Source organism: Castanea sativa, chromosome 5, assembly GCF_040712315.1.
Source record: "Castanea sativa cultivar Marrone di Chiusa Pesio chromosome 5, ASM4071231v1".
Classification (NCBI taxonomy): Eukaryota; Viridiplantae; Streptophyta; class Magnoliopsida; order Fagales; family Fagaceae; genus Castanea; species Castanea sativa.
The window spans coordinates 59,611,736-59,637,541 of record NC_134017.1 but is presented as its reverse complement, the minus strand read 5'-3'; the positions used below and the strand labels follow the sequence as shown (position 1 = coordinate 59,637,541).

General features: G+C 35.2%; 2 protein-coding genes across 4 annotated transcripts in view; both read right to left on the bottom strand.

Moving 5' to 3' along the window:
- Nucleotides 1-1,124, bottom strand: LOC142635530 (putative LRR receptor-like serine/threonine-protein kinase At1g56140). The gene is made up of 3 exons (XM_075809669.1): nt 871-1,124; nt 434-584; nt 1-338 (listed from the first exon to the last, which is right to left on the bottom strand). The coding sequence occupies exons 1-3, from the start codon at nt 1,122-1,124 to the stop codon at nt 81-83; spliced, it is 663 nt and encodes a 220-aa protein (XP_075665784.1). The 3' UTR covers nt 1-80.
- An 8,026-nt stretch (nt 1,125-9,150) lies between these two features.
- Nucleotides 9,151-25,806, bottom strand: part of LOC142636336 (putative LRR receptor-like serine/threonine-protein kinase At1g56130) — a 28,487-nt gene continuing 11,831 nt past the window's right edge. For all 3 annotated transcript variants that reach the window (XM_075810523.1, XM_075810524.1, XM_075810525.1), the window contains 10 exons: nt 25,577-25,621; nt 25,362-25,423; nt 23,684-24,066; nt 23,324-23,519; nt 23,072-23,233; nt 22,579-22,697; nt 21,928-22,138; nt 10,288-10,519; nt 9,816-9,966; nt 9,151-9,720 (listed from right to left, as the gene is read on the bottom strand). In XM_075810523.1, coding sequence (XP_075666638.1) covers nt 9,349-9,720; nt 9,816-9,966; nt 10,288-10,519; nt 21,928-22,138; nt 22,579-22,697; nt 23,072-23,233; nt 23,324-23,519; nt 23,684-24,066; nt 25,362-25,423; nt 25,577-25,621 — 1,933 coding nt within the window. In that variant the 3' untranslated portion in view covers nt 9,151-9,348. The remainder of the gene's footprint in view (nt 9,721-9,815; nt 9,967-10,287; nt 10,520-21,927; nt 22,139-22,578; nt 22,698-23,071; nt 23,234-23,323; nt 23,520-23,683; nt 24,067-25,361; nt 25,424-25,576; nt 25,622-25,806) is intronic.

Genomic DNA, 25,806 nt, shown 5'->3' with positions numbered 1-25,806 from the left:
GTTTCAGTAACATTTATAGGAGAAGGCAATGGATCAATGAGTTGGCTAAGATCACTGTTATCCTCATGATGCTTTCTATCTTATTCACTCAAAAAGCTGCTTGTTATATCTTTGAAATTCCAATCAGTTAAATAACTCGGCTTTGATGTAACAATGTCAACCTCAATATCTCCTGCAAGCATGGCCACAACACAGGATATTGGTGGCCGCATGTTTGGTGATGCCTGTGTGCACATCAAAGACATTGCTATCACTCGAACAGCTTCATTTTCATCAAATTCTGATAATGTGGGATCTACCAACCTTAAACTCTGATTATTTTCATGTAGAGTCCATGCCTGGTGATTCATGACAAGGAGAGCAAATAAAATTTTTCTTTATAATGCAATAAATTAAGAAATGGAAAAAGAGAGAGAAACTTCCTTTCCCATACCCATTCAAGGAGATAAATTTTTTCAGTGTCCAAGCTGTCGTCTGAGTTTGGTCTCCCACTTAGGATCTCCAAAGCAACAACACCAAAACCAAAAACATCAGCCTTCTCAGTCAAGTGCCCACGCATCGCATACTCCGGTGCCAAATAGCCTCTGCAAGATTGAAAATTAATATGCAAGTTTATTTAAAACTATCAATGTATCTGATCAGGTTCAATTTCCATAGGTAAATTGAATATCAATAATGAAAAAAAAAAATCCAATAGCATCCTCAAGTTTGTAATAGTTATTGATCATTCTTCAGATGAATCTAGTGATTATTGATTGACTGTTAGATACTTATATAAGGACCTACATCTTACACTGTAATATGCATCTTGGTACAATATAAAATAGGCATTAAAGACAAAGACTTTGAGAAAGTGGATAAGGAGTTTACATGGTCCCTGCAACTCGGGTGTTGATGTGGGTTTTAGTGTCATCGTAAAGTTTTGCCAATCCAAAATCTGATATTTTCGGGCATAACTTTCCATCAATCAAAATATTGCTAGCCTTCACATCTCGATGTACAATCCTTGGCCTTGACTCTTCATGGAGATAAGCAAGTCCTCTTGCAGTTCCCAAGCAAACATTGAAGCAAGTAGGCCAATCAAGATGCAACTTACTTTTTCCTGCATTAGTAGTAGTTCCCATCTAATTAGATTAAGAGTCATCAATCAAATGCTAAATCCTTATTCAGGAGTTATTTGAGTGCAATAATACAAAGCTTCCCATATGGATATTGTCAGAGAACATTAGAGTTTGGAAAAATCAGATTATCTTGGGGTAAAAAAACATATTGTCATATGAGATTTGGGCTACTTCAAATTATTTGGCAGTGGTCCAAAACGTAATTGACAATGCTTAATGACATAACAACATCGCTTTAGTCCCAAAACTTGGGGCTTGGTTATAGATCCTCCACAGATTAATCAAGATTAGGCTCATGTATTCACTTCTGTCATTCTATCTTATCTAAAATCATACTCTTTGTTACTTCCTTAATTGACATGTTTTTTCTACTACTTCAAGCAATATTAATGAGAATATTAATCACGTTCCTTTGCACATAACTAAACTATCTCAAGTGACTCCCTCTCATCTTTTCATCAATTTTTCCTCTATTTTAAAGCAAATTTCTTCATTTTAAATACCATTTTTCTTTGTATTTCCAATAATTCATCTTAATATTCTCATTTAAACTACAATAATTTTATGAACATGTTATTTCTTAAGATTCTAACATTTAGTACCACAAATCATAGTTTGTATTATAATAGTCTTATAAAATTTTTCCTTTAACTTAATAAGTACTCTACGATCACAATTTTTTTAATGTGCTTCTCCACTTCCTTCACCTTACTTTCATATATCCTATGATTCACATCATCTTCAAACTCTCCACCCTTATGAATTGTGGATCTAAGATATCAAAGGCACTAACTCTGGTATCTCTTGACCCTCATGTCTTAGAACTTATGAACTTTATTTATATTGTTACCAAACAAACATTCTATGTACTTCAATTTTTTTGATAGGTTGTACTTCAATTTTTCTTAGTAGAAATCCTTTATATTCTAAAACATCTCTTTAAATTTCTAATTTGACATTGATTCTGCATTTAGTTCATCCACTAAAACAATATCATTTGCAAAAACATAAATCAGAGGATTTCATGTTGAATTGATTTGGTGAACTCTTATAGCCAACACATAGAGATATGGATTAATATTTATCATTGATGCAAACCTATAAGGATAGGAAACTTACTTGTGATGTCTTTGTTTGTTCTCTTTCTAGTTACAACTTTGTCATATATATCCTTAGTCAACTTTAATATACATAAAAGTAGCTCTTTTTTTCCCTTAAAAAATCACCACATAAACTCTTCAAATAACCTATCATATGATTTCTCTAGGTCAATAAAACCTATATGGGGATCTTTACTGACTCTTTTATATCTTTCCTTTAGATGTTTATGTAAGAAAATAGTAGGCATAAAACCAAATTGATTCTTTGATATTGTTGTTTCGTGACTTAATCTATATTCAATCACACTCTCCCAAATTTTTTGCAACCACCAAATGAAAAGCACTACTCACATCTGTGTTATGCCCCAAAAGGGCTAGTGTAGTCATAATTGAGACTCATAATAGTTTTCCTAAAACCCACAACCCAGTATACGCCTTATATGGGACTCAACACACTTTGCTATTCAATATCAACCTAGGGCATCACAAGATCCTCCACCTAAATCCCTAACGTTCTCGTCCAAGCCCACTTTGTGGGGGCAATGTCTCTGAGCTCAACAAGAGGTTACCAAGTTGGATTTAATATTATTTGTAACCACCTGAAAAAAAAAAAAAAAAAAAAAAAAAAAAAAAAAAAAAAAAAAAAAAAAAAAAAAGTGCTAGCCCCATCTGCTCTATATCCCAAAAAGACTAATCTAGTCACTATTGCTCTAATACAATGTTAAATTACCTATTAGAAAATGGTAAATTCAATCATTTAGCCACATAATTTTAACACTCCTCCTCATGTGTGAGCTTAAACACCTTTTCAATAGGTGAGGCCCAATACAGGAGATTTTGAATGGGAGGTAAAGTGGAGGTGATAAGGATCAAACTTAGGACCTCCTAAGTTGATACCATCTTCACTGACTTATAAAATAGGCTAGACATCCAAACAAGCTGCTTCGATTTAAACTTTGGATTCTCTTGATTTTTCTGAAGATGCATATCTTGAATTTCTTTATCAAACCCATTAAAGTAAATATTAATCAAAATCAAACACAACCCACTTTCTTGAGGAAACCCCCTTCCTAAGTAACAACCACCCAATTCAATTCCCACCACCTCACACTCAAACAACCTCTTTATTAAACCAATCAAAGAAGCATCTTTTATTTTCTCTTCAATAAACAAACACAACTTATTTACATGCCTATCATCAAACCTTTCTCTATCAAACGTGACACTAAATAAAATCAATCATGATTTTCGAAATAGAGTACCACACGAAACAATCAGTTGTACAGATAAAACAGAGTACCACACGAAACAATCAAATCAATCATAATTTTCGAACAAAAACCACAAACCCACATGAAAAAATCACACAATTAAGAAAATCATACCTGCGAACTGAGTGAGAGTGGAGAGTGGAGAGGGTGCTTGAGAGTGGAGACTGAGTGAGTGAGTGACAGCTCAGGGGGCGAGTGAATAGTGGAGAGGGTGCTTGAGAGTGGAGACTGAGTGAGTGAGTGACAGCTCAGGGGGCGAGTAAGAGAGGCACAAGCGTCAGAGGGTGTGTGAGGGTAGAGAGGCGAGAGCGTGAGAGGGTGGAGAGGTGCGAGCGTGAGAAGGTGGAGAGGTTGTGAGAGAGGCGTGAGAGGGGGAGTGAGAGGGTGAGTGACAGAGTGGAGAAAGGCGTGAGAGGGAGAGTGAGAGGGTGAGTGACAGAGAGTGGAGAGAGGCGCGAGAGGTCTGTGCGAGAGTGAGAGAGGCTAGACTTGGTTTATTTTTTAAAAAACCTTATTAGAAATCGAGTCTCAAAGACTCGGTTTCCAGGTGGATCAACTCGGATCAGCTAGCTTCCACGTGTTGTACACGTCACATATAAACCGAGTATTTAAGAGTCGATATATAAATCGACTCTTAGAAACTCGATTTCCAGGTGGGCGCCACGTGGAAAAGCGCCACATCAGATCTGATCAGAACATGAAAATCGAGTATCTAAGAGTCGATTTATAGGCTCAAAATCGACTCTCTAAGAGTCGAGATGTTAATATTACATAAACTTTCGAAACAGTACCTACTAACTATATTCTTGAGCAATTATGGCTAATTGCCCATTTTTGCCTTCCTAGAGCTTTGAAAAGTGATATTACTATATTAGTAACTTGAAGTATCTGTATTGGGTAAGAATGAAAATGACAAAAAGAAAGAAAGAAGAAAGATATAAATCTGTAGTCGGCACCTAAGCTTGGCTACAGGCACAAGTAGTGGCCATTGGGACACTCCCACTAATGCAGATAGTGTGGACTTCGGAGGCAATATTCACGCTTTATAACCCAAGTTGTGATTGGAACTTGGGAGATGCACACATTGGTCCTCTAGGATTAGATAATTTGAGCGAGAGTACTATGAAGTATGAACCATCCAATGATTTTAGCCATCAAAATAGAAGTCGCATTGGGTCTTCAAACTTCAAAGTCGGTGGTGGTTAGGGACTAGCTATCTAGTCAAAGTTTTGTGGCTTGTGGGTTCCCTGATTTGACCATCTTTTAATTTCTTGGAACAAGCCTTTGTAGCACGTTGATCTAGTGAAAGTTCTTTCTTCAATTGAAAATATGAAAAATAATAAATAATTAAACAGTTTTTAATTGAAAAATAGAATGGTTCTAAATTCCTGTTACTAGAGCTCTTCTTTATCATCTCACTTTTCCCTTTTCCCTTCTCCAAAACCCAACCAATCTGCTCTCTCTCCCCATCCCATCTGCGAACAGCACTGAGCAAAAAACTGGAACCCATCAGATTGGAGAATCAAGGAGCCAAAAGGGAAGATAAAAGCATCAAACCCATAAACAGGAACCCAATATCGAATAACACAACACAGTCCATATACCCACGAATTTCCAAAATCAAATATTTGAGAGAGGGATATATAGCCACAACGAGAAACGGAGAGAGAGCGAAAGTGATAAAGACAAGTTGACTGATACTCATCTGTAGATTCTTCAAGTGAGTCTTTACAGAGGAGAGGGGCGGAGAAGAGAGGGGACCAATTTTTAGTTATGGCCAGTGAGAAGTGAGGAAAAAAGAAACAAAAAATTCTTAAAAAAAAAAAAAAAAAAAGAGAGAGAGAGAGAAGGAGAGTGAAGACGAATCAGATGAAAAAAGAAAAAGAGGAGAAGGAGAGCGAAGACAGATGAGAGGAACAATGAGAAGAAAAAATAAAATAAAAGAAATGAGAGTCTTACGCGGCTAGCCTAACTACGTGTCAGTGAGTGAGTCAGCACGTGGGTCCCATCTGAAGTGCCAAATTTTGAGTTTTCTAAATGAAAATTCCACTGAGATTTTGAGCCAAACGGAATTTGCTTGGCTCATGGGTATTTTCAAGTTATAATTATGAGTTATTGGGTGACGAGTTTAGAATGATGAGATAGGAGTGATGAGGGAAGAGGTATCATTCACTCCCAATTAGATGGGCCTAAACCACTAACCCAAAAGGCTATAGAGAGCGCGTTTTATTTATCATGTCATGGAATCGGACCACTTGTCCATATATGGATTTTAAATCAATATCACATATTGTTGAACTTCAACATCAACAAAAATTATTAACATGGCTGGTCTTAAACGCCAATCAAGCACTAGTTATGGTAGGTTTGTTTATGTAGTCCAGTGACTTGGGGCCTGTTGTTTTACTCACTTTTTATGATCTACTTTATCCTTCACAATCCATAGCATGTCATGTTTTTGCTTTTCATTTTAAACTGTTTTTATTTTATAATGAAAGTCAAATGAATACAAAGCAATTTGTAATTGGTATAGTATAAAGTGAAACACAAAGTCAAACAGTAGGATTGTATTCCCTTGTCATAATGTTAAGGCTCTATAAAGGGAATTAAAAAAGATATAGGTGTACGAACTCTATAGTATCTCACAAGTAAAATGCATATAAACTTCAAATCCCATGCATGTACACAACACATCTGTCATTTTCTTTTTCTTTTTTGATAAAAAAATCGCAACTTTTATTAAGAAGAAGATAAAAATAATACATCTTGAACTAAAACTAACTCAATCATACTCATACTAGGAGTTTCCTCTATCCAAGTTACATAACTTACAACATTTTTTGCATATTGGGCCAAGATGTGTGTGCTAGACCGGTTAAATTTTTTTTTATTATAAGATATAATTTTAAAGATTTTGATAGTTAATATTTTCTAATTAAAATAAATAAATATATATATATATATATATATATATATATATATAAAAGAAGCATACAATAAATAAAATATACCTAAAAATATTAATATTTAATTGTCAAATACTGATATTGTCTTATTTTAATTTGTTAAGAATTGTCATGTCATTGTGTCTTATGTCATGTTCGTGCCCACACATCTTAATCTAAAGGTTTTTTTTTTTTTTTTTTTTTTTTTTTTTTTTCAATTTCTATTTTTCCTTTCTTCGTGAGATTTTAATGTTTTTGGGAGAATACACACACAAAAGTATAATTCCATATAAAGCATAATGAACATTTGCAACCTAGGAGATGTCCAATCTATCATTAACTGATTTTAAAGCCAAAAGTTGTATGCTTCTATTTACCAAATTTTTTATCCTAAGATACGGTTCCATTTTTGCTGAATTTTAGAAGATGTCCAATCTATCATTAACTGATTTTAAAGCCAAAAGTTGTATGCTTCTATTTACCAAATTTTTTATCCTAAGATACGGTTCCAATTTTGCTGAATTTTAGAAGTTAATATCAAATGTGAATTGGAATGTAAATAAACAATGCGCATATGACATTGAATAAGTTCTCCAAGTCAACCCAGCTCTGAACATGTCGAATGCCTCCTTTAGTTTATCCTGTTGACATATGAAATTTTATATAATTGAGTTGAAATTTCATAACTGTTTTCTAAGTGATTTCATTACTTCTTTATAAAATAAATTTTATAATTGTGAATGCATGTAGAATCACTAATATACATTTACAACTTAGATATGAAATCACTTATAAAACATGTATAACTTAGATATGGAATCACTTTTACATTTCACATGTTGCGGCCCATATTCCTAAATCTCATGGGTTTAGGTTGGAGGAAGTTTCTCAATTCCTTAAACCACTAAAAAATGCACAAGATTCAAAGAATACGGGAGATATTGAATAGCCAAATCACTCTCAACAAGTAAGGAAAAGAGGCCATTAAATGCCAACTAAGTTGAGCAACTTTCTCAATCTACCCTTTTTAGAAAACTTTACAAATATTACAAGTGATAAACTTATACTCACAAAATTTAAACTTTTACAAGTAACATCATATACAAACATACATAAATACATAATATATGTTAATGTATATATGTTTTTTTTTATTTTATAAACATATGTATGTAAATATATGAATGGCGGTAAGTTTGAAATGGTGCACCAATATCAACTGGTACACAAAAATTTGTTCCTCTGGCCATTCATATATCATAACAATGTAAGAGAAAAAGGTAATGAAACTGAATTGAATTAAAGAGCAATACTCTATTTTTGCCGTGCTCCTTATCATTACAAATATTTTTTAGAATTCTAGTTCATATTTAGCATATTCGTAGCCTCTCTACACAAAGAAAAACACTAAATTCTCCTTCTACCCACATAATTAAAACCTTGTATCGTATAAAATTGCCTATTGCTATTGATCTACAACTAATAGATGTTATGTGCCCTTTAATCATTGGTACAATGATGAGTGGGTCATACTACATACATACATAAATACACATGTATTTTGTGCAATGATTTTTACCTAAAAACATAGCGTTTTAGAAAATTAAAGAAGACCTAGAAAAAGAAGCAACAACTTGGGCTTGAAGAAATCGCAATTGATGAAGATTTAAAATTATCCAAGGAAGTGGCATAGCCCCCCAAGAAAAGGCCCGCGTGAGAATTGACGAAGTATCAAGTATATAACAAAGGATATTTAAATTTGATAAAATTTTGAATATTGAGATTACAATTGCAGGAACTGTTTGCACAAACAGTAAAAAGGCAATACAAAACAGTAATCCTAAGAGGCCCACAATCAAACCTCTAACTGATTGAGTATAGAGATCTCGGCCAACATTGCTGTTTTTATTATTATAGAAATGCCATAGTAACACTAGCTACTAATTTCAAAATCATCTCACTGGCACCATTATTATAAAAATGCCAGGTGTTAATTTCACAATCTCCCGATTAAAGACCAACACTTAAGGAGTTGTCACACTACCATGTAAGATGTATCCAATGATAAAGATAAAATTTTGTATACATAATTTTGTTCACTTTATTTACAATCCATGCACTGTCAATGACCTAACACATGCAAGAAGCACAAGCAGGGATGGTACCCACACACTCATCACCAAACCAAAAACAGTGTCGATCCATAGTCTGGTATCCACACTATCAGGTATTGCACTGGCCATCCTAAAAACTCACCTTTTCAGCCCAAAAGGCATGTTTCAAATTGGTACCAAATGGCCAAAGCTGATTTCTTTGTATCATTTAGTGATTTATTTTATTTTATTTTTTACTTTAAGTAACTACTACCAAACGAGTACTTACATCAAGGAGATCTCGCTTATTTACTGGCCTATAAATCTCACAGTCCTATTGAGTGAGAACTAAGGAATGTAAGAATGATGCAGTCCTTCATTTTATGTTGGTTGGAGGGTCTAATCCACTTTATTCAAACAGGGCTAATTTGTGCTTTTTATGTGCATAGTTTACCAATCCTTCCATTTCTCATATTTCTGTGGCATTCATGCTCTGTATGACATTTCATCTATAGGATAAATAGTGAGAAGAAGACTAGAAACGTCAAAATAGTGATAGTAAAAAATTGTGGTCAAGCATATGATTTCACATCGATATTATGCAGCTATAAGCCTATGACTTCCCAAAGAAGAAAAATTTCATTGTTTGTCGAAATTATGATACAAGACAAGACAAATATCTCAGTATTTATAAACATTACATCACATATTATCATTTGCAAACGTGAAAGCCAGTCAAGCATAAAGAGTTTTGAATTTGAAGTACCTTACATAGTGAAGGCAGTGTTACAGAGTGATTGCAACAAAGACAGATGTTTTCACCTTCCATCTCCAATTATGCCACCCAACATGGTTTCAGTAACATTTACAGGAGAAGGCAATGGATTACCGAGTTGGCTAAGATCAATGTTATCCCCATGATGCTTTCTATCTTCTTCACTCAAAAAGCTGCTTGTTATATCTTTGAAATTCCAATCAGTTAAATAACTCGGCTTTGATGTAACAATGCCTACCTCAATATCTCCTGCAAGCATGGCCACAACACGGGACATTTGTGGCCTCATGTTTGGTGATGCTTGTGTGCACAACAAAGACACTGCTATCACTCGAGCAGCTTCATTTTCATCAAATTCTAATAATGTGGGATCTACCAACTTTAAACTCTGATTATTTTCATGAAGAGTCCATGCCTGGTGATTCATGACAAGGAGAGCAAATAAGAATTTTCTTTTTAATGCAATAAATTAAGAAATGGAAAAAGAGAGAAAAACTTCCTTTCCCATACCCATTCAAGGAGATAAATTTTTTCAGGGTCCAAGCTTTTATCTGAGTTTGGTCTCCCGCTTAGGATCTCCAAAGCAACAACACCAAAACTGAAAACATCAGCCTTCTCAGTCAGGTGCCCACGCATTGCATATTCCGGTGCCAAATAGCCTCTGCAAGATTTAAAATTAATATGCAAGTTTATTTAATTTTTTTTGATAGGTTAATATGCAAGTTTATTTATAACCACCAATCTATCTGATCAGGTTCAATTTCCATAGGTAAATTGATTATTAGTAATGGAAAAGAAAATTCCAATATCATCCTCAAGTTTGTAATAGTTATTGATCATTCTTTTAATGAATCTAGTGATTATTGATTAACTGTTACATACTTATATAAGGATCTATATCTTACACTGTATCATGAACCTTGGTACAATATAAAACAGGCATTAAAGACAATGGCTTTGAGAAAGTAGATAAGGAGTTTACATAGTCCCTGCAACTCGGGTGCTGATGTGGGTTTTAGTGTCATCATAAAGCTTTGCCAATCCAAAATCTGATATTTTCGGGCATAGCTCTCCATCAATCAAAATATTGCTAGCCTTCACATCTCGATGTACAATCCTTGGCCTTGACTCTTCATGGAGATAAGCAAGTCCTCTTGCAGTTCCTAAGCAAACACTGAAGCGGGTAGGCCAATCAAGATGCAACTTACTTTTTCCTGCATTAGTAGTAGCTCCAATCTAATTAGATTAAGAGTTATCAATCAAATGCCAAATCCTTATTCAGGAGTTATTTGAGTGCAATGATACAAAGCTTCCCATATGGATATTGTCAGAGAACATTAGAGTTTTGGAAAAATTAGATTATGTCTTGGGGTAAAAAAACATATTGTCATATGAGATTTGGGCTACTTCAATTTATTTCGCTGTGGTCCAAAACATAATTGACAATGCTTAACGACATAACAAGATCGCCTTAGTCCCAAAACTTGGAGGTTGGTTATAGATCCTCCACAAATTAATCAAGATTAGGCTCATGTATTCACTTTTGTTATTCTATCTTCTCTAAAATCATACTCTTTGTTGCTTCCTTATTTGACATGCTTTTTTTACTACTTCATGCAATGTTAATGTGAATATTAAACACGTTCCTCTGCACATAACTAATTTATCTCAAGTGACTCCCTCTCATCTTTTCATCAATATTTCCTCTATTTTAAAGCAAATTCCTTCATTTCAAATTCCATTTTTCTTTGTATTTCCAGTTATTCATCTTAATATTCTCATTTAAGCTACAATAATTTTATGAACATGTTATTTCTTAAGATCCTAACATTTAGAACCACAAATCATAGTTTGTATAATAACAGACTTATAAATTTTTTTCCTTTAACTTAATAAGTACTCTACGATCACACAATTTTCATAATGCACTTCTCCACTTCCTTTACCTTGCTTTCATATATCCTATGGTTCACATCATCTTCAAACTCACCACCCTTATGAATTATGAATCTAAGATATCCAAGGCACTAAATCTTTGGTATCTCTTGACCCTCAAGTCTTAGAATTTATGAACTTTATTTATACTGTCAGCAAACAAACATTCTATGTACTTCAATTTTACTTAGCAGGAATCCTTTCTTTTCTAAAACATCTCTTTAAATTTCTAATTAGACATTGACTCCGCATTTAGTTCATCCACTAAAACTATATCATTTGCAAAAGCATAGATTAGAGGATTTGGATTGAATTGATTTGGTGAACTCCTATAGCCAACACAAAGAGATTTGAATTAAATTTTTTATCCCTGATGCAAACCTATAAGTATAGGAAACTTACTTGTGATGTCTTTCTTTGTTCTCTTTCTGGTTACAACTTTGTCATTTATATATATATATATATATATATATATATATATATATATATATATATATCCTTAGTCAACTTAATATACATTAAAGCAACTCTTTTTTTCCCTTAAAATTCACCACGTAACCTCTTCAAATAACCTATCATATGATTTCTCTAGGTCAATAAAACTATATGGGGGATCTTTACTGACTTCTTTATATCTTTCCTTTGGATGTTTAAGTAATAAAATAGTAGGCATAAAGCCAAATTGATTCTTTGATATTGTTGTTTTGTGACTTAATCTATACTTAATCACACTCTCCAAAATGTTTTGTTACCACCAAATTTTATGCCCCGAAAGGGCTAGCGTAGTCACAATTGAGACTCATGATAGTTTTCATATGCCTTATATGGGTCTCAACACACTTTTTTATTCAATATCAATCTACGTCATCCCAAGATCCTCCACTCAAATCCCTAACGTTCTCTTCCAAGCCTACTTTGTGGGGGCAATGTCTCTGAGCTCAACAAGAGGTTACCAAGTTGGCTTTAATATTATTTGTTGAATGCTTAACTAGTGTGTAAAACACTAATTAATGTTTAGACCCCCAACTTCAAATTAAACCAACACAAGCTTATACCCAAACAATATATATGAGAAATAATAGGTACAAGCGGAAACCCAAACAAATAAACAACTCTACACCATAATTAATCATAGCACAGCAGCAATTAAAAGGTAAGAGTAAGGCTTAGAGAGATACAAACACAAAGATAACATCGGCACGTGTTATCAAAGAGGAAACCGAAGAACTCGGCGAAAAACCTCTCTGCAGCCCTCCAAGCGGTGAAATGATCCACTAAAGAATAAAGTTGGGATACACGAATAACAATAGACCCTTCAATCCTAATATACCCAATGCACCTAAGGCCTCCAAGCTTCTTGCTCTAACAAGGTTACGCCTAACCGTGTCTTTTTTAGCTTCTTGGATCCCGCAATAAGCCCACTACATCAACCAAGTGAATTGGTTATCTCCGAACTTCTTCCCAAGCACCAAAGTACCTCTTCACTGATATGGGTATGGTGAGATGGGGATTTGGCAAATGTACCTCTCAAGGATATGTCAATGGAGAGGGTGAGAGTAGAGGAATTTGGAGAATCAAATGTCTAAAATTGTGGATGAGTCAATCTTGGTTTTCTCTATGGTTTCTCTCACAAAATTCTTTCTAGAAGCTCTCTACATTTCGTGGGTATAAGGGTATTTATAGTAATGTACGTGAGGAATGTGAAAATTCAGTTTTCTGCAAAACAGGGCATTCTGGCGACTTGGCCTTCATGAGTTCCAGTCATGACATTTTGGCGACTGGCCAGACTGTCATTTTTTTCCTGTAGTGCTCCAACTTTCATGACCATTTAGCTTCCTGTATGCTTCACACATGTGGCATTTTAGCAAGTTACCAGTCACGAGTCATTCGCGAGATCCAATCGCGAGAATCCTCCAATGCACACACACTTGAATTTCTTCACACTCTCTCATACACAACCTTTACATTATTCGCACCTAAATACATAGTATCTAATTGCTAAATTACAAGCAAATTTGGCACGAAATAAAGCCAACACATGATTGAATAAATTCAACCTTACAATCTCCCCCTTTGGCCATTTTGTGACAAAACCCTAAAACAAACTCTAGACTTAAAATGTGTGTTGGGAACAGTTGCCAAAACTCACTCACACCTAACTCTAGATACTGTGAAGCTCTTGAACCATACATATAAGTTTCCAAAAAACAATAACACAAAAAGATCATTTTAAGCAAAAGTCTTGAAATGCATTTGGAGCAAGCACAATGTGATCAAGAAATAAAGAATATAACAGTAAAGCATGGCTTGACCAAACATGAACAATCACTATAAATAGTGATCACAATGATCATTCACACAAGGAATGAACATCCGGACATGCAAGCTGATAAACTCAATGCAAAGTATCATTTGCATGTCCAACACTCAACCGATACAAAAACACTAAGGTAGTTGCATAAAAAATATAAGATCCAACAAGGGCACAAGAGTAAAGTACTTAAAATAATGCATACATAATCTAAAAGTACTAATAAGCTACAAAGCAAAGGTACATATTAAAGCATAGTTTAAATAGCTAAAACATTCAAGCATTCATAACACACCATGTCCAAATATTTTAAAACAAGTACTAAAGTTATAGAGTACTTAAAAACCAAACCAAAGTACTAATATAAGTGCTATGAAAACCCATAATAGAAACTAAAACCAAACTTAAATCATAAAAGCTATAAAAACTTATAAAAGATCTCCCCCTCAAGGTAAGGCTCCCCCTCAAGAGCTACATCTACTCCCCCTTTTGGACAGGAATGGCCAAAGGGCTAAGGCTGGTCAGTGAAGCTATCAAACTTGGCTACAAGCAAGTTGATTTGTTCTTGAATGGTAGTCAGCCTGTCAGAGTGCTCATGTTGGACTTCTCTCAAGTCGTCATTCCTCTCAAGAATGATTTGAAAAGCATCTGGAGGCAATGTTAAGGATGATGAGGCTCCGCTTCTTCCTCTACCACCAACTCTTTAGGACGAAGATGGTTGTCCTTTAGCTGCAGTCTTTATGCATAGGTTGTTTTTGTGCAGGATCAACCTTCTCCTTATCACCTGGAAGACGAACCATGCTCCTTGTGATTGTTAGAGCATTGATAGCAAAAGGTGTAGGCATGAGGTTGATGTCTTAGGGAGTCTCCACACCCTTTTCATGAAGAATCCTCATGATTAGACTAGGGAGGATAAGCTTAGGCCTTGAGGTTGTCCTTGTTTCATCGGCAAGAATGGAGAATAGATGGGCACTAATGTCAATGTAGATATTCTCCCGAAGCTCCATGAGGAAGATGGCTCTTGCATTGTTGATGGTGGTCATCTTCCTTACCGGATGTAGGTTTGAAAGTTCAATATGTGTATAAAACACCTTTGAACATTTAGACTCCCAAATTACAAATTACCAATTCAAGCTTATTAACAAACAATATATGTGCAAAAAATGTAAATAAGTTAAAACAGAATTGATAACATAATCTAAACCAAATGAAATCACATCCACAGCAGAAATTAAATGGCAAAGATTAAGAGAAGAGAGATGTAAACACAAGGACAACACAACGATGTGTTATCGAAAAGGAAACCGAAGCCCTCAGCGTAAAACCTCTCTGCCGCTCTCCAAGCGGTCAATAATCCACTAAAGAATGTAGTTGGGATACATGGACAATAGAAGACCCTCCAAGCCTAATCTACCCAGTGTACCTAAGCCCTCCAAACTCCTACTCCAACAAGGTTGCGCCGAACCTATTTCTTCTTTAGCTTATCGGATTCCGCTATAACCCATAGCATCAACCAATAATGAAATTGGTCCCTTCCTAACTGCTTTCCAAAGCACCAAACAGCATTCTCACAGATATGGGTATGGTGAGAAAAGGTTTTGGTAATGCACCTCTCAAGGATGTAACAATGGAGAGGAAGATAGTAGGGGAATTTGAAGAGTCTCTATGTGAAGATTGTGGATGAGTCAATCTTGTTTTTCTCTAGGGTTTCTCTCTCAAAATTCTCTCTATAAGCTCTCTACATTTTGTGGGTATAAGGGGTATTTATATTGGAGTAAGAATGGAATGCGAATAATCAGATTTTTTAAAACAGAGCTGACTGGCAACTTGGCCTCGCGCCTTGATTGAGTCGCGAGTTCAAGCCGCGAACAAACAGAATGGCCAGACTAGAATTTTTGTCCTATAGTGCTCCAACTAGCGTGACTGTTCATCTTCTTTGCATGCTTCACTTGTGTGCATCATCTGGCGGCTTGCAAGCCGCGAGCCACTCGCGAGATCCAGCCGCGAGTCCCTACTTCACTGTATAGTCTTGAGCATTTCTTCACACTTTCTTACACACTACCCTTACATGAATCCCACCTAAAAATAGGGTTTCTAAGTGCTGAATTACAAGCAAATTGGCACGGAATAAAGCCAACAAAGTGGTTGATAAATTTCAACCTTACAAGGTTAAACACCATGATGTAGGTAAGACATCACAAATCCGATGGGAAAGCAGTTATATTGAGACATCTCCCCTCTCTAACACCACTAATATAGGATTGAACCGTCTCTATAGAGAGCATTCTGTCTTTGAAGTGAGTGAAGTCATGTTCTACATCTCCAAATCTGAGAACCTTATCAATGTCCTCCACTTCAATGGTGAATTCATGGCCTCTAACCCAACAGTCTATGATATCCTCTCGTAGAATGGCATTGTCGTAGAATTCTCGAATTAGTCGTTCACAAACCCCTGGGAGATCACTCAGTAGCTTTTCCCAACCTCTTTCCAGAAAACAGCTTAGGATAAAGTAGTCCTTGAGATCAACAAGATCCACAAATCGCTTTTGAATCATGGAGCTTTCACAAAGTGCTGGTTGTATCACTCAAAATGTTGGATGGAGTGAAACCAAGTCTCATCCATGCATTTCCTTTTGTCACCATGCTGAGCAGAGGTTTTCTTTGGAGCCATATGTGAAATAGAGCAGCAAAGACCCCAAAACAGAGCACAAAATATAATAACAAACTTGATTAGTAACAAGTTTGTACCAAATTAGAAATTTTGAATTTAAACACTGAAAACTGAATTTAAAGAGTAATTAAGAATTAATTTAACATGTGATGACATATAGTATCAAAACATGATAGAATTATGACATTAAACACTCAATCATGTCAAAGTGTGTGTGTGTGTGTGTGTGTTTGTGCATCAAATGCAAAAGTGTGCAAACTAGGGCAAAGTGTAAAGGAAAAACACATAATCATATAAAGTTTCAAAATAAATAAAAACATGATTATCTCTACAAACTTTGTATTCCATGGAATCCAAAGAAACACGCAAAACATCTAAGAGACATTTTATCCTGAACATGATATGCACAACACAACACAACACAAACATAATATAATGCAAAAAAAAAAAAAAAAATGAAGCACAGACATGTAAAACATGTAGAATACACATTATACTAACAAAACCAACAAAACCCATAGATCATCAAACTCAACAAACCATCAACAAAAACCATATTAAATCATCATATTTTCATATCTCATTATAAACACAAAATCCAAGAAAACTAGGGCTAGAAACTTGAACCACTTTGAGAATAAGAGAGAACGCATACCTTTTCTTGAAGATTGATGAAGGATTGATGAGGAAAATGGAGGTTTTAGAAGAGGGAGAGGTGGACAAGACAAAGTATGTGCACGTGATGTGAGAGAAAATGTTTTGAAAACTGTCAAGGATATAACTCTATTTATGCAAAACACGCGATTTTCGCGACTGGAATGAGTCGTGAGCAAGTCGTCAAAACAAGTCGCCAAAATCCCTTGAAAATTTTTTTGAAAAATTTGTCTAAGTGTTTTTCGCGATTGGGAAGTCCACTCGTAAGCAAGCCGCGAAGGGAGTCACGAATCATTTTGTGTAAGCTCGCGATTGAAGCTTCCACTCGCGAACAAGTCACCAAACTGAGTCACGAAAATGCCAAAAACCCTGAAATTTTGAAAATTTTCTAAGTATTTTTCACAACTGGGGGACAAACTCTCCACAAGTGCTTCTGAGTAAGCTCGCGACTAGCTTGACCTACGAGAGTGAGTCACCAAAAAAGAGTTGCATGGATTTTGGATTTTCTGAAAATTTACAAAACAAAAGCACTTTCCAAAAACAACTAAAAATACTCAAAAATATTTTTGTGTTTGATCAACATATGATTGAGTATGTACAACACATTTAATCAAGTACAATCACACAAATGAGTAAGACATTCATTGAACATAGATATGTGTGATGTGTATGGGTACCAAAGGTGAGATAGTCCTTAGTCTAATGTGAAACTTTAGTGATCAATTCAACCAAGACATACACAATTAGCACTAGGAAGAGTGACCAATCTCAATTATAAAAATATGCATATATGACCTCCCACATAACTTGATTACATAACTTTGAAGCTTTTCATTTGGCTTTTTACATTTTATAACATTTGATCATTATAGAACAATATATCTCATTTTGAAATCGATACTTGAAATTTTTGATATTTCAATTTGATGATTAAGCCTTTGACTTTTGGGTACCATACATTTTCATTACAAGCTGCTTTCCCTTTTTCCTAGTCGAATGCTAGTATGTGCGACGACTTTTGAAGCTCATTAACATTAGTTGAGCTCTTTAAGCAAAAACATAAAAGAGTGGGAAGATATATAGACACAAGTCTATGCATGTCTCAAGATCAACAAAACCATTGGCTAATCATTCATGATAAGTTTGAAGATCTATTTACAACAATCACATAGATGTCAAGATTTTTTCCATAATGATATGAGTGCATAGAGATCAAGCTACGCTTGTAAATGCACAAAGACATTTGTACGAAGGTATAAGGCAAAACATGTGTGTGACAAAACACAAAAATGCCGATCAAACTTTTTTGATTTTTTAAAAAAATTTTATGTGTTTTTGGATTTTTGACACAAAAAAGTAAATGTTGATCAAAAAGAAAGAACAAAAATTCAAAACTATTAAAAACAAACAAAAGCAGTAAAAAAATGCTAGAATGAAAAACATAAGCACACAACTAAACAATGTCATAACAACTTGGAAGAATTAATGCATGGACATGTTATAATGCTTATGCATGTGCACCCTTCTTCATCCACTGGACATGTGCATTTGGGGTGATATTCTTAGAGGATTGGGTACTTGAGTTGTGATTCTCAAACTTTAGGGTGAAGTTTGCCAAACAAGAAGTGATGGTGGCTATCATCTTTATCACATCACCAATATCGAAGTCAAATTCTCGCTCTTTTAATTGTTTGAGATTCCCTTTGTCATTTCTTTGTCCTCTTGGCCTTTGAAAACTTGCATTCTTCAATGCTTGAAGCTTGTGGCAATTAGGTCTAGTGTGTCCTCGGATTCCACAATGGTGGCAAAAATGTTGAGTTTGTGGACCTCTTTGTGACTTCAAAAGAAATTTCCCTTTAGCATTGGATTTAGCCACTACTGGGTTTGGAGGCTTTGTCAAAAACCTTTGAGCAATCACATTTGGCTTCTTCTTAACCTTCACTTATTCAACCATTGGAGTTGCTACCATTGGTTCATTTGCTTTAACAAACTTCATCTCCTTAGACACATTTGCGCTTGAGCTACTTTCTCCAGTATATTCTAAGCCACTTTTGTTAGAAAAGGGCTTTTGATGTGCAAGCACTTCGTCAAGTTTCTTGGAGGCAACACGCTCCACTTTGGCATTTGCTTAAATCACTTCAAGTTTTAGAAACTTGATCTTAGAATAGGCATCGGTTATTTCTTCATTCAACTTTTCAACTTCACATTTCGTTTCTTTGTACCGTACTAGAAGACTTTTATAATCCTGTTCAGCTCTCTTCATTTTTGTTATGGCTGCCTTAGCCACTCTTGCATACTCCCTAGTCTTCTCAAGAAGAGAATTATAGGTTTCTTGCAATCCATTTGTTCCTTCATAGACACATTCTTCATCTTCATCATGCGATTCCTCCCCAACTCCCATTGACTCCACTTCGGTGTGCTCACCGAGCTCCTCCACTAGAGCATTCAAATCTTCTATAGAGTCCACGGGTGCAATTGTCATAAATGCAGAGTAGTTTTCTTCTCTGTCACAACTTTCTTATGAGTTTGAATTGAATATGTCCAAGTCATTAAGGGTAGTGGCAAAGACTTTACCCTTTGCCTTTAAATAAGTGGGGCATTCCCTCTTCACATGCCCATGCCCATGCCCTTTGCACTCATAGCACGTGACCGCTTGAGATGGAGAAGAATCTTTGGAATTTTTCTTTTTGAAGTCTTTCTTATCCTTCTTGAAATTTGAAAATTTTCCCTTCTCAAAAGACTTCCCATCCCTCTTAAATTTCAAGAACTTATGAAAGTTCTTAGCAAGGTACACCAATTCCTTTTCAACCTCATTCTCATCCGAGGAGTCTTGAGCTTCCACTCTCTCATTGATTGTCTTTAGAGCAAGAGATTTGCTCTTCCTTTGTGATGGTAGAGATAGCTCATAGGTTTAAAAAACAACCAATGAGCTCTTGCATTTAAATCTCATCAAGGTCTTTGCTCTCTTCGATGGCAGTAACTTTAGCACGAAAGCTCTCCGGAAATGATCGTAGAATCTTCCTCACAATCTTGGAGTCCTTCGTCTTTTCTCCTAAGTTGAATTTGTCAATCACCACTTCATTTAGTTTTTCATAAAATGAGTCGAATGACTCATCTTAACTCATCTTCAACTCCTCGAAGTGTGTGGTGAGCATTTGCAACTTGGCATTTTTCACCTTTTTGGTGCCTTCATAGGTAGTCTCCAAAATTTTTCACACCTCCTTAGCAATTGTAACATGGGAGATCCTGTGAAACTCGTCAAGTAAGACACCACCAAAAATAGCATTTAAATCCTTGCTATTAGCATTAGCTGCCGCATGGGCTGCCTTATCCCAAGTGGATTTGGCAGCCTCCGGCCTAGTCCATCCTATCTCGACAGCATCCCAAACACTATCATCAATAGAACATAGAAATGCCCTCATACGAACTTTCAAAAAAGCATAATTGTTCCCATCAAAGTATGAGGAGCATTAAGTGATTGAGATTGATCCATCTCAAAAGGGTCTAGGATCACACTTAGGTAATGAAACTACAACATGTGCACCTGTTCTGATATCAATTATATGCTCAATTAGTGTGTAAAACACTAATGAATTTTTAAACCCCCAATTTCAAATTAAACCAACGCAAGCTTATATCCAAACAATATATGTGCGGAATAATAGGTACAAGTAGAAACCCAAAAAAATTAAACAACTCTACACCATAATTAATCATAACACAACAACAATTATAAGGTAAGAGTAAGGGTTAGAGAGATGCAAACACAAAAATAATACCGGCATGTGTTATCGTAAAGATAACCGAAGAACTCGGTAAAAAATCTCTCTGCTACCCTCCAAGCGGTGAGATGATCCACTAAAGAATAAAGTTGAGATAAATGAATAGCAATAGACCCTCCAAGCCTAATCTACCCAATGCCCTTGAGCCCTCTAAGCTTCTTGCTCCAACAAGGTTACGCTTAACCATTTCTTCTTTAGCTTCCCAAATCCCGCAATAAACCCATTGCATTAATCAAGTGAATTGGTCATCTCTGAACTGCTTCCCAAACACCAAAATACTTCATCATTGATATGGGTATGGTGAGATAGGGATTTGACAAATGTACATCTCAAGGATATGTCAATGGAAATGGTGAGAGTAGAGGAATTTGGAGAATCAAATGTCTATGATTGTGGATGAGTCAATCTTGGTTTTCTCTAGGGTTTCTCTTTCAAAATTCTCTTTAGAAGCTCTCTACATTTTGTGGGTATAAGGGTATTTATAGTTGTGTACGTGAGGAATGTGAAAAGTCAGTTTTCTGCAAAATAGGGCATTTTGGCGGCTTGGCCTCGTGACTCGTACTAGTTGCGAGTTCCAGTCGTGAGATAAGTAACTAGCCTGAGTCATGAGTCACTCGCACGTGTGGCATTTTGGCGAGTTGCCAGTCATGAGTCACTCACAAGATCCAGTCGCAAGAATCCTCCAATGCACACACACTTGAATTTCTTCACACTATCTCACACACAACCCTTACATTATTTCTACCTAAGTATAGGGTATCTAGTTGCTAAATTACAAGCAAATTTGGAATGGAATAAAGCCAACACATGATTGAATAAATTCAACTTTACATTTGTAACCACCCGAAAAAAAAAAAAAAAAGGTTCTAACCACATCTGCTCTATATCCCCAAAAGACTAGTCTAGTCACTATTACTCTAGTACAATGTTAAATTACCTATTAGAAAATGGTAAATTTAATCATTTCGCCACATAATTTCAATACTTCCCCTCACGTGTAAGCTTAAATTCCTTTTTAATAAGTGAGGCCCAATACAGGGGATTTTGAATGGAAGATAGAGTGAAGGAGACAATGATCAAACTTAATACTTCCTAAGTTGATACCATTAAATTACCAATTCTCTCAAAAGCTTAAGCTATTAGGAGATAGTGAATTTAATAATTAAACTTCATAATTCTAACAATAATTAAATATTTCTAATAATTGAATGAATGATGATTTTATGGGTAGCATGGAAGGTGTGAAATGAGTATAAAGTATGTTCCTACCAAATAGTGCCTGATCAAGGCTTCTGTTTTCAAGATATTCATAAACAAGAAGGCGCCTATCTCCCTCAATGCAGCATCCATATAATTTCACAAGGTTACGATGTTGAACAGCAGATATGGTAGAAATTTCAGTTACAAATTGACTCTTCCCTTGGTGAGATGCCACCGATAATTGCTTCACAGCTACAATCCTCCCATCAGATAGTGTGCCCTGTGAAGTTGTAAAAATCAGAGACACGAAAAGTGAAATTCAGGGTTTTTTTTTTTGGTTCAAAAATGGGAATGTTGGTATGTTCCTTAAACATTGCACTACTCCTTTATTCTTTTAAGCAACTCCGATAAATAGCATGACAAAACTTTATTACTGATTGTAGCTAAAATGTTAAAGATAGCCAATTACATACCATTCTTGGGAAAAAGGTCATTTTTAATACATAAAGCTCACCATTTTTTTAAGCCTTTGGAAACATATATATATATATATATATATATATATATATATATATATTTTTTTTTTTTAAAGAAATTACTTTCTTAAAAGAATATTTTAGTTGCTTTTAGTATAATTTAGGTGAAGATTTTGCTGACTTAGTTTTGTCATCAAACATAATGTCAAGTGTCTATCCAACATTACATAATAATGTACTTTACCTTGAAAACAGATCCAAATCCTCCCTCCCCTAACTTTTTTGAAGGGTTGAAGTCATCGGTCGCACTTCTCAGCTCAGTATAACTGAAAGTGTTTGGTCGGGAGCCTATTCCAAGAAGCTCTGCAGGTTCAAGCAAGAGAGGATCTAGTTAACTGATTTAAACTCTTCATTATTGTCACAGTTATATATTTTTAAGAATTTGATTTTTCTTTTGAGGTGGGGTGGGGTGGGGGTAACATAGGATTTCAGTTTAATGATATTAATTATGTAGAAAATTTCAGCTAGACCCTTATTCCCTTTCATGAAAAGGTTCCACATCATTGTACAAGCAATAATAGTACTGATACTTTTCTAACAACTACTAGGATTTAGCCTTTTCAAATATCAGAGAGTAACTTGAATTTTAACCAAAAGTGAGTGGTACAGAGTCCATTAGTGTTTATTTCTTAGGCTGTATTTCACCAGGACCTCCACTACTGCTTTTATGTTCTTACCGTCCTCATTATTGTGCTGTGGTTTTCTCTTCATGTAGAAAACTGCAAATATGAAAATCAAGCTCACGACTCCAACAGGGACTGCAATTCCTACAATCAAACCCAACCTGCTTTTTTTTCCTCGATTGCTTGGTGGAATCCCAGTAACATTAGATACAAAATCTGAGTAATTATTTATTATTAGTAATAAGCAGAAAATAATCATATCAAAAACATCACAAATCAATTCATAAATCATATCATATACATTACCTGAAACAACATGAATGGCTGAAATTAGTGGCCCATAATAACCTTGTATAGGTACGCAACAAGTGCCCTTACCAGCCCAAAATAGATGAATTTCAAGATAATTCTCTGACACATTAGCCTTAAAAATCTTCTGGAGAGCTCTCTCAACGCCACCTGCCTCCTTTGATATGTCAAAGTCCTTCAATTCTAGACTACCCTAGAAAACAAATTATATGATAATTTTATAAATCTTATTGAATGAATTAAAATGGAACTCTTTGAAATTTAAAAAGAATTTGTATTATAGAAACTATACACGAGGAGGTAATGATCTTTATTCAAGAATGGAATATATTTTTCTCTAAAGCAATCTATAGTCACCTGAATGTAGATATCAAATACACGCCTCCCTTGACTCTTCCAAGTTTGAGAGCTTAGATCATCAAAACCAGTTTCAGCAAAAAACAAGCTGACATTATAAGGACCATTATCAAGACCTAGGCCATAGTATCTAAGTGATCCTGGGGACATCCTTGAAGTTTGGTAAAGTTCTGGGGTGTTAGTTGCAATGACTTGTGCCAAAGTGTTTTCAACATAAGTTTGATCATTTCTCTCTGCAAACAACCCCACATTGCTAACTGCCCATTTTTCTGTTTTAGTTACATAGTACCATGCTGCACCAAAGGATGATGAGTTTTCAGCCTCGTACACTATACCCTCAGCAGGCATCTCTGGGCCACCACACTTGATTGAAAAGTTTGCATCTGTCGAATCATTATGATTGCACTCGTCATGATAGAAAATTAAATCTTCAAAAAATAAAAGATCCACACTGAAGCTTTTAGATTATGTAAACTCAACCAATTTCACTTACTGATGTTTTCCCAAAAGAAGCAAATACAAATTTCTGTTCAGAATAAATATATTCAGGTTGATTATGGCTTGGAAGAGTGTGATTATATAAGACCAATTTCACTTACTGATGTTTTCCCAAAAGAAGCTAATACAAATTTCTGTCCAGAATAAATATATTCAGGTTAATTCTGGCTTGGAAGAGTGTCATTATATAAGTTACATGCCAATGCAATATATTTTACCTTTCATTTCCAAGTATTATTGAAATTAACAAAGTAGGCACCACACATTAACCATTCAGGTTATCAGGGTAAAATTTATAGTTGTAGAAAGCAACAACTCTGTCTCTCTCTCTCTCTTCTAATACACACAAGTACGTATGAAATAAGAGGGTATTGCTTCTGTCCATCCTAAAGTTAGCTCTATAAAAGATGAAGGCTCAAGTTTGTAAAATTTCTGGCTTTCCAAGTTGTGGCAAAGTTCATGCATACTTCTTTTGTCAATAACCATCTGAGTTTTAGATTATTTAATCTCAAAAGGAGTTGTAATGAGTGTAGCTCAGAGCTGCCACAAAGCCAAATTTCAGTATGACTTTCTTATTCCTTTTTTGACATCTATAGAATTAACATAAGCTAGCCTGCCTTCTTACTTCTAGTTTCTCGTTGTGACATGAACACAAATGTGTTTCATCCCCTTAGCAATTTTATTTATGATATAAAGGAAGTATCAATAGAAAAATAATACCTGATATGCAGCGCAATTTTCCTTAACTGATATTAAATTAAATCATAAATAACTAAAGGGATAACCTATGGCAAACTACCCTATCAAGATTGACAGGGTCTGACCCACTTTCTGCTATAATAATGTCAGGTTTTGTAAAAATTGGGCCATTCAACAGATCAAAGGAAACTCTTAAAAGGGGAAGGATGAAGTAGATTATTCTTTCCTTTTTCAAAAAAATGAACATAATTTTTTAGTTTATACATGAAATTCCATTTATTGTTCAAATATTTTTGGCTACACAATACTCAAGAAAATTGGAAGATATCTAATTTTTTATGGTTGTAGATTAATTTGATACAGTTTGATGTGAATCTATATATGATTTCACCATCCTATGGGAAAATACTGGGGCCGATCAATCATGATAGGCTGTGCCCTGTCATATCCCATAACAAAGTATAAGAAAGAAATAACTTACAAAGTGGAGAATTCCTATTGCATGAGAAATTTCTCTGGAGGCAATTCAGTCCTGGCATAACACTGCAAACACAGGGAATGACTACTGCTTATCTGAATTAACAAATTTCATGAAAGAATTCATTCAATTAAAGATGTGAAATGGTAATCGCTTTCTTTCTCATGCCTACTTTTGGACTTTGTTAAAAGAGGGTGAGAGGAGGAACCGCAGCTCACCTTATGTTTGATTTGTCAAATATGAAGTTGTTTGCCACCAAATTCCTACATAATTTTATCCAATGATCCTTCGTCACTATCACAACTGATACATATTATTAGAGATGATATATAGGATAATAAATTAAAACATTGGTACAGCAGATATTTACAAATGAGCATTGGCTCCTGAAATCACCATTCTTCAAAAATCAGTAGTTAACACCCACTGAGGTATAGTGAAGAGCATT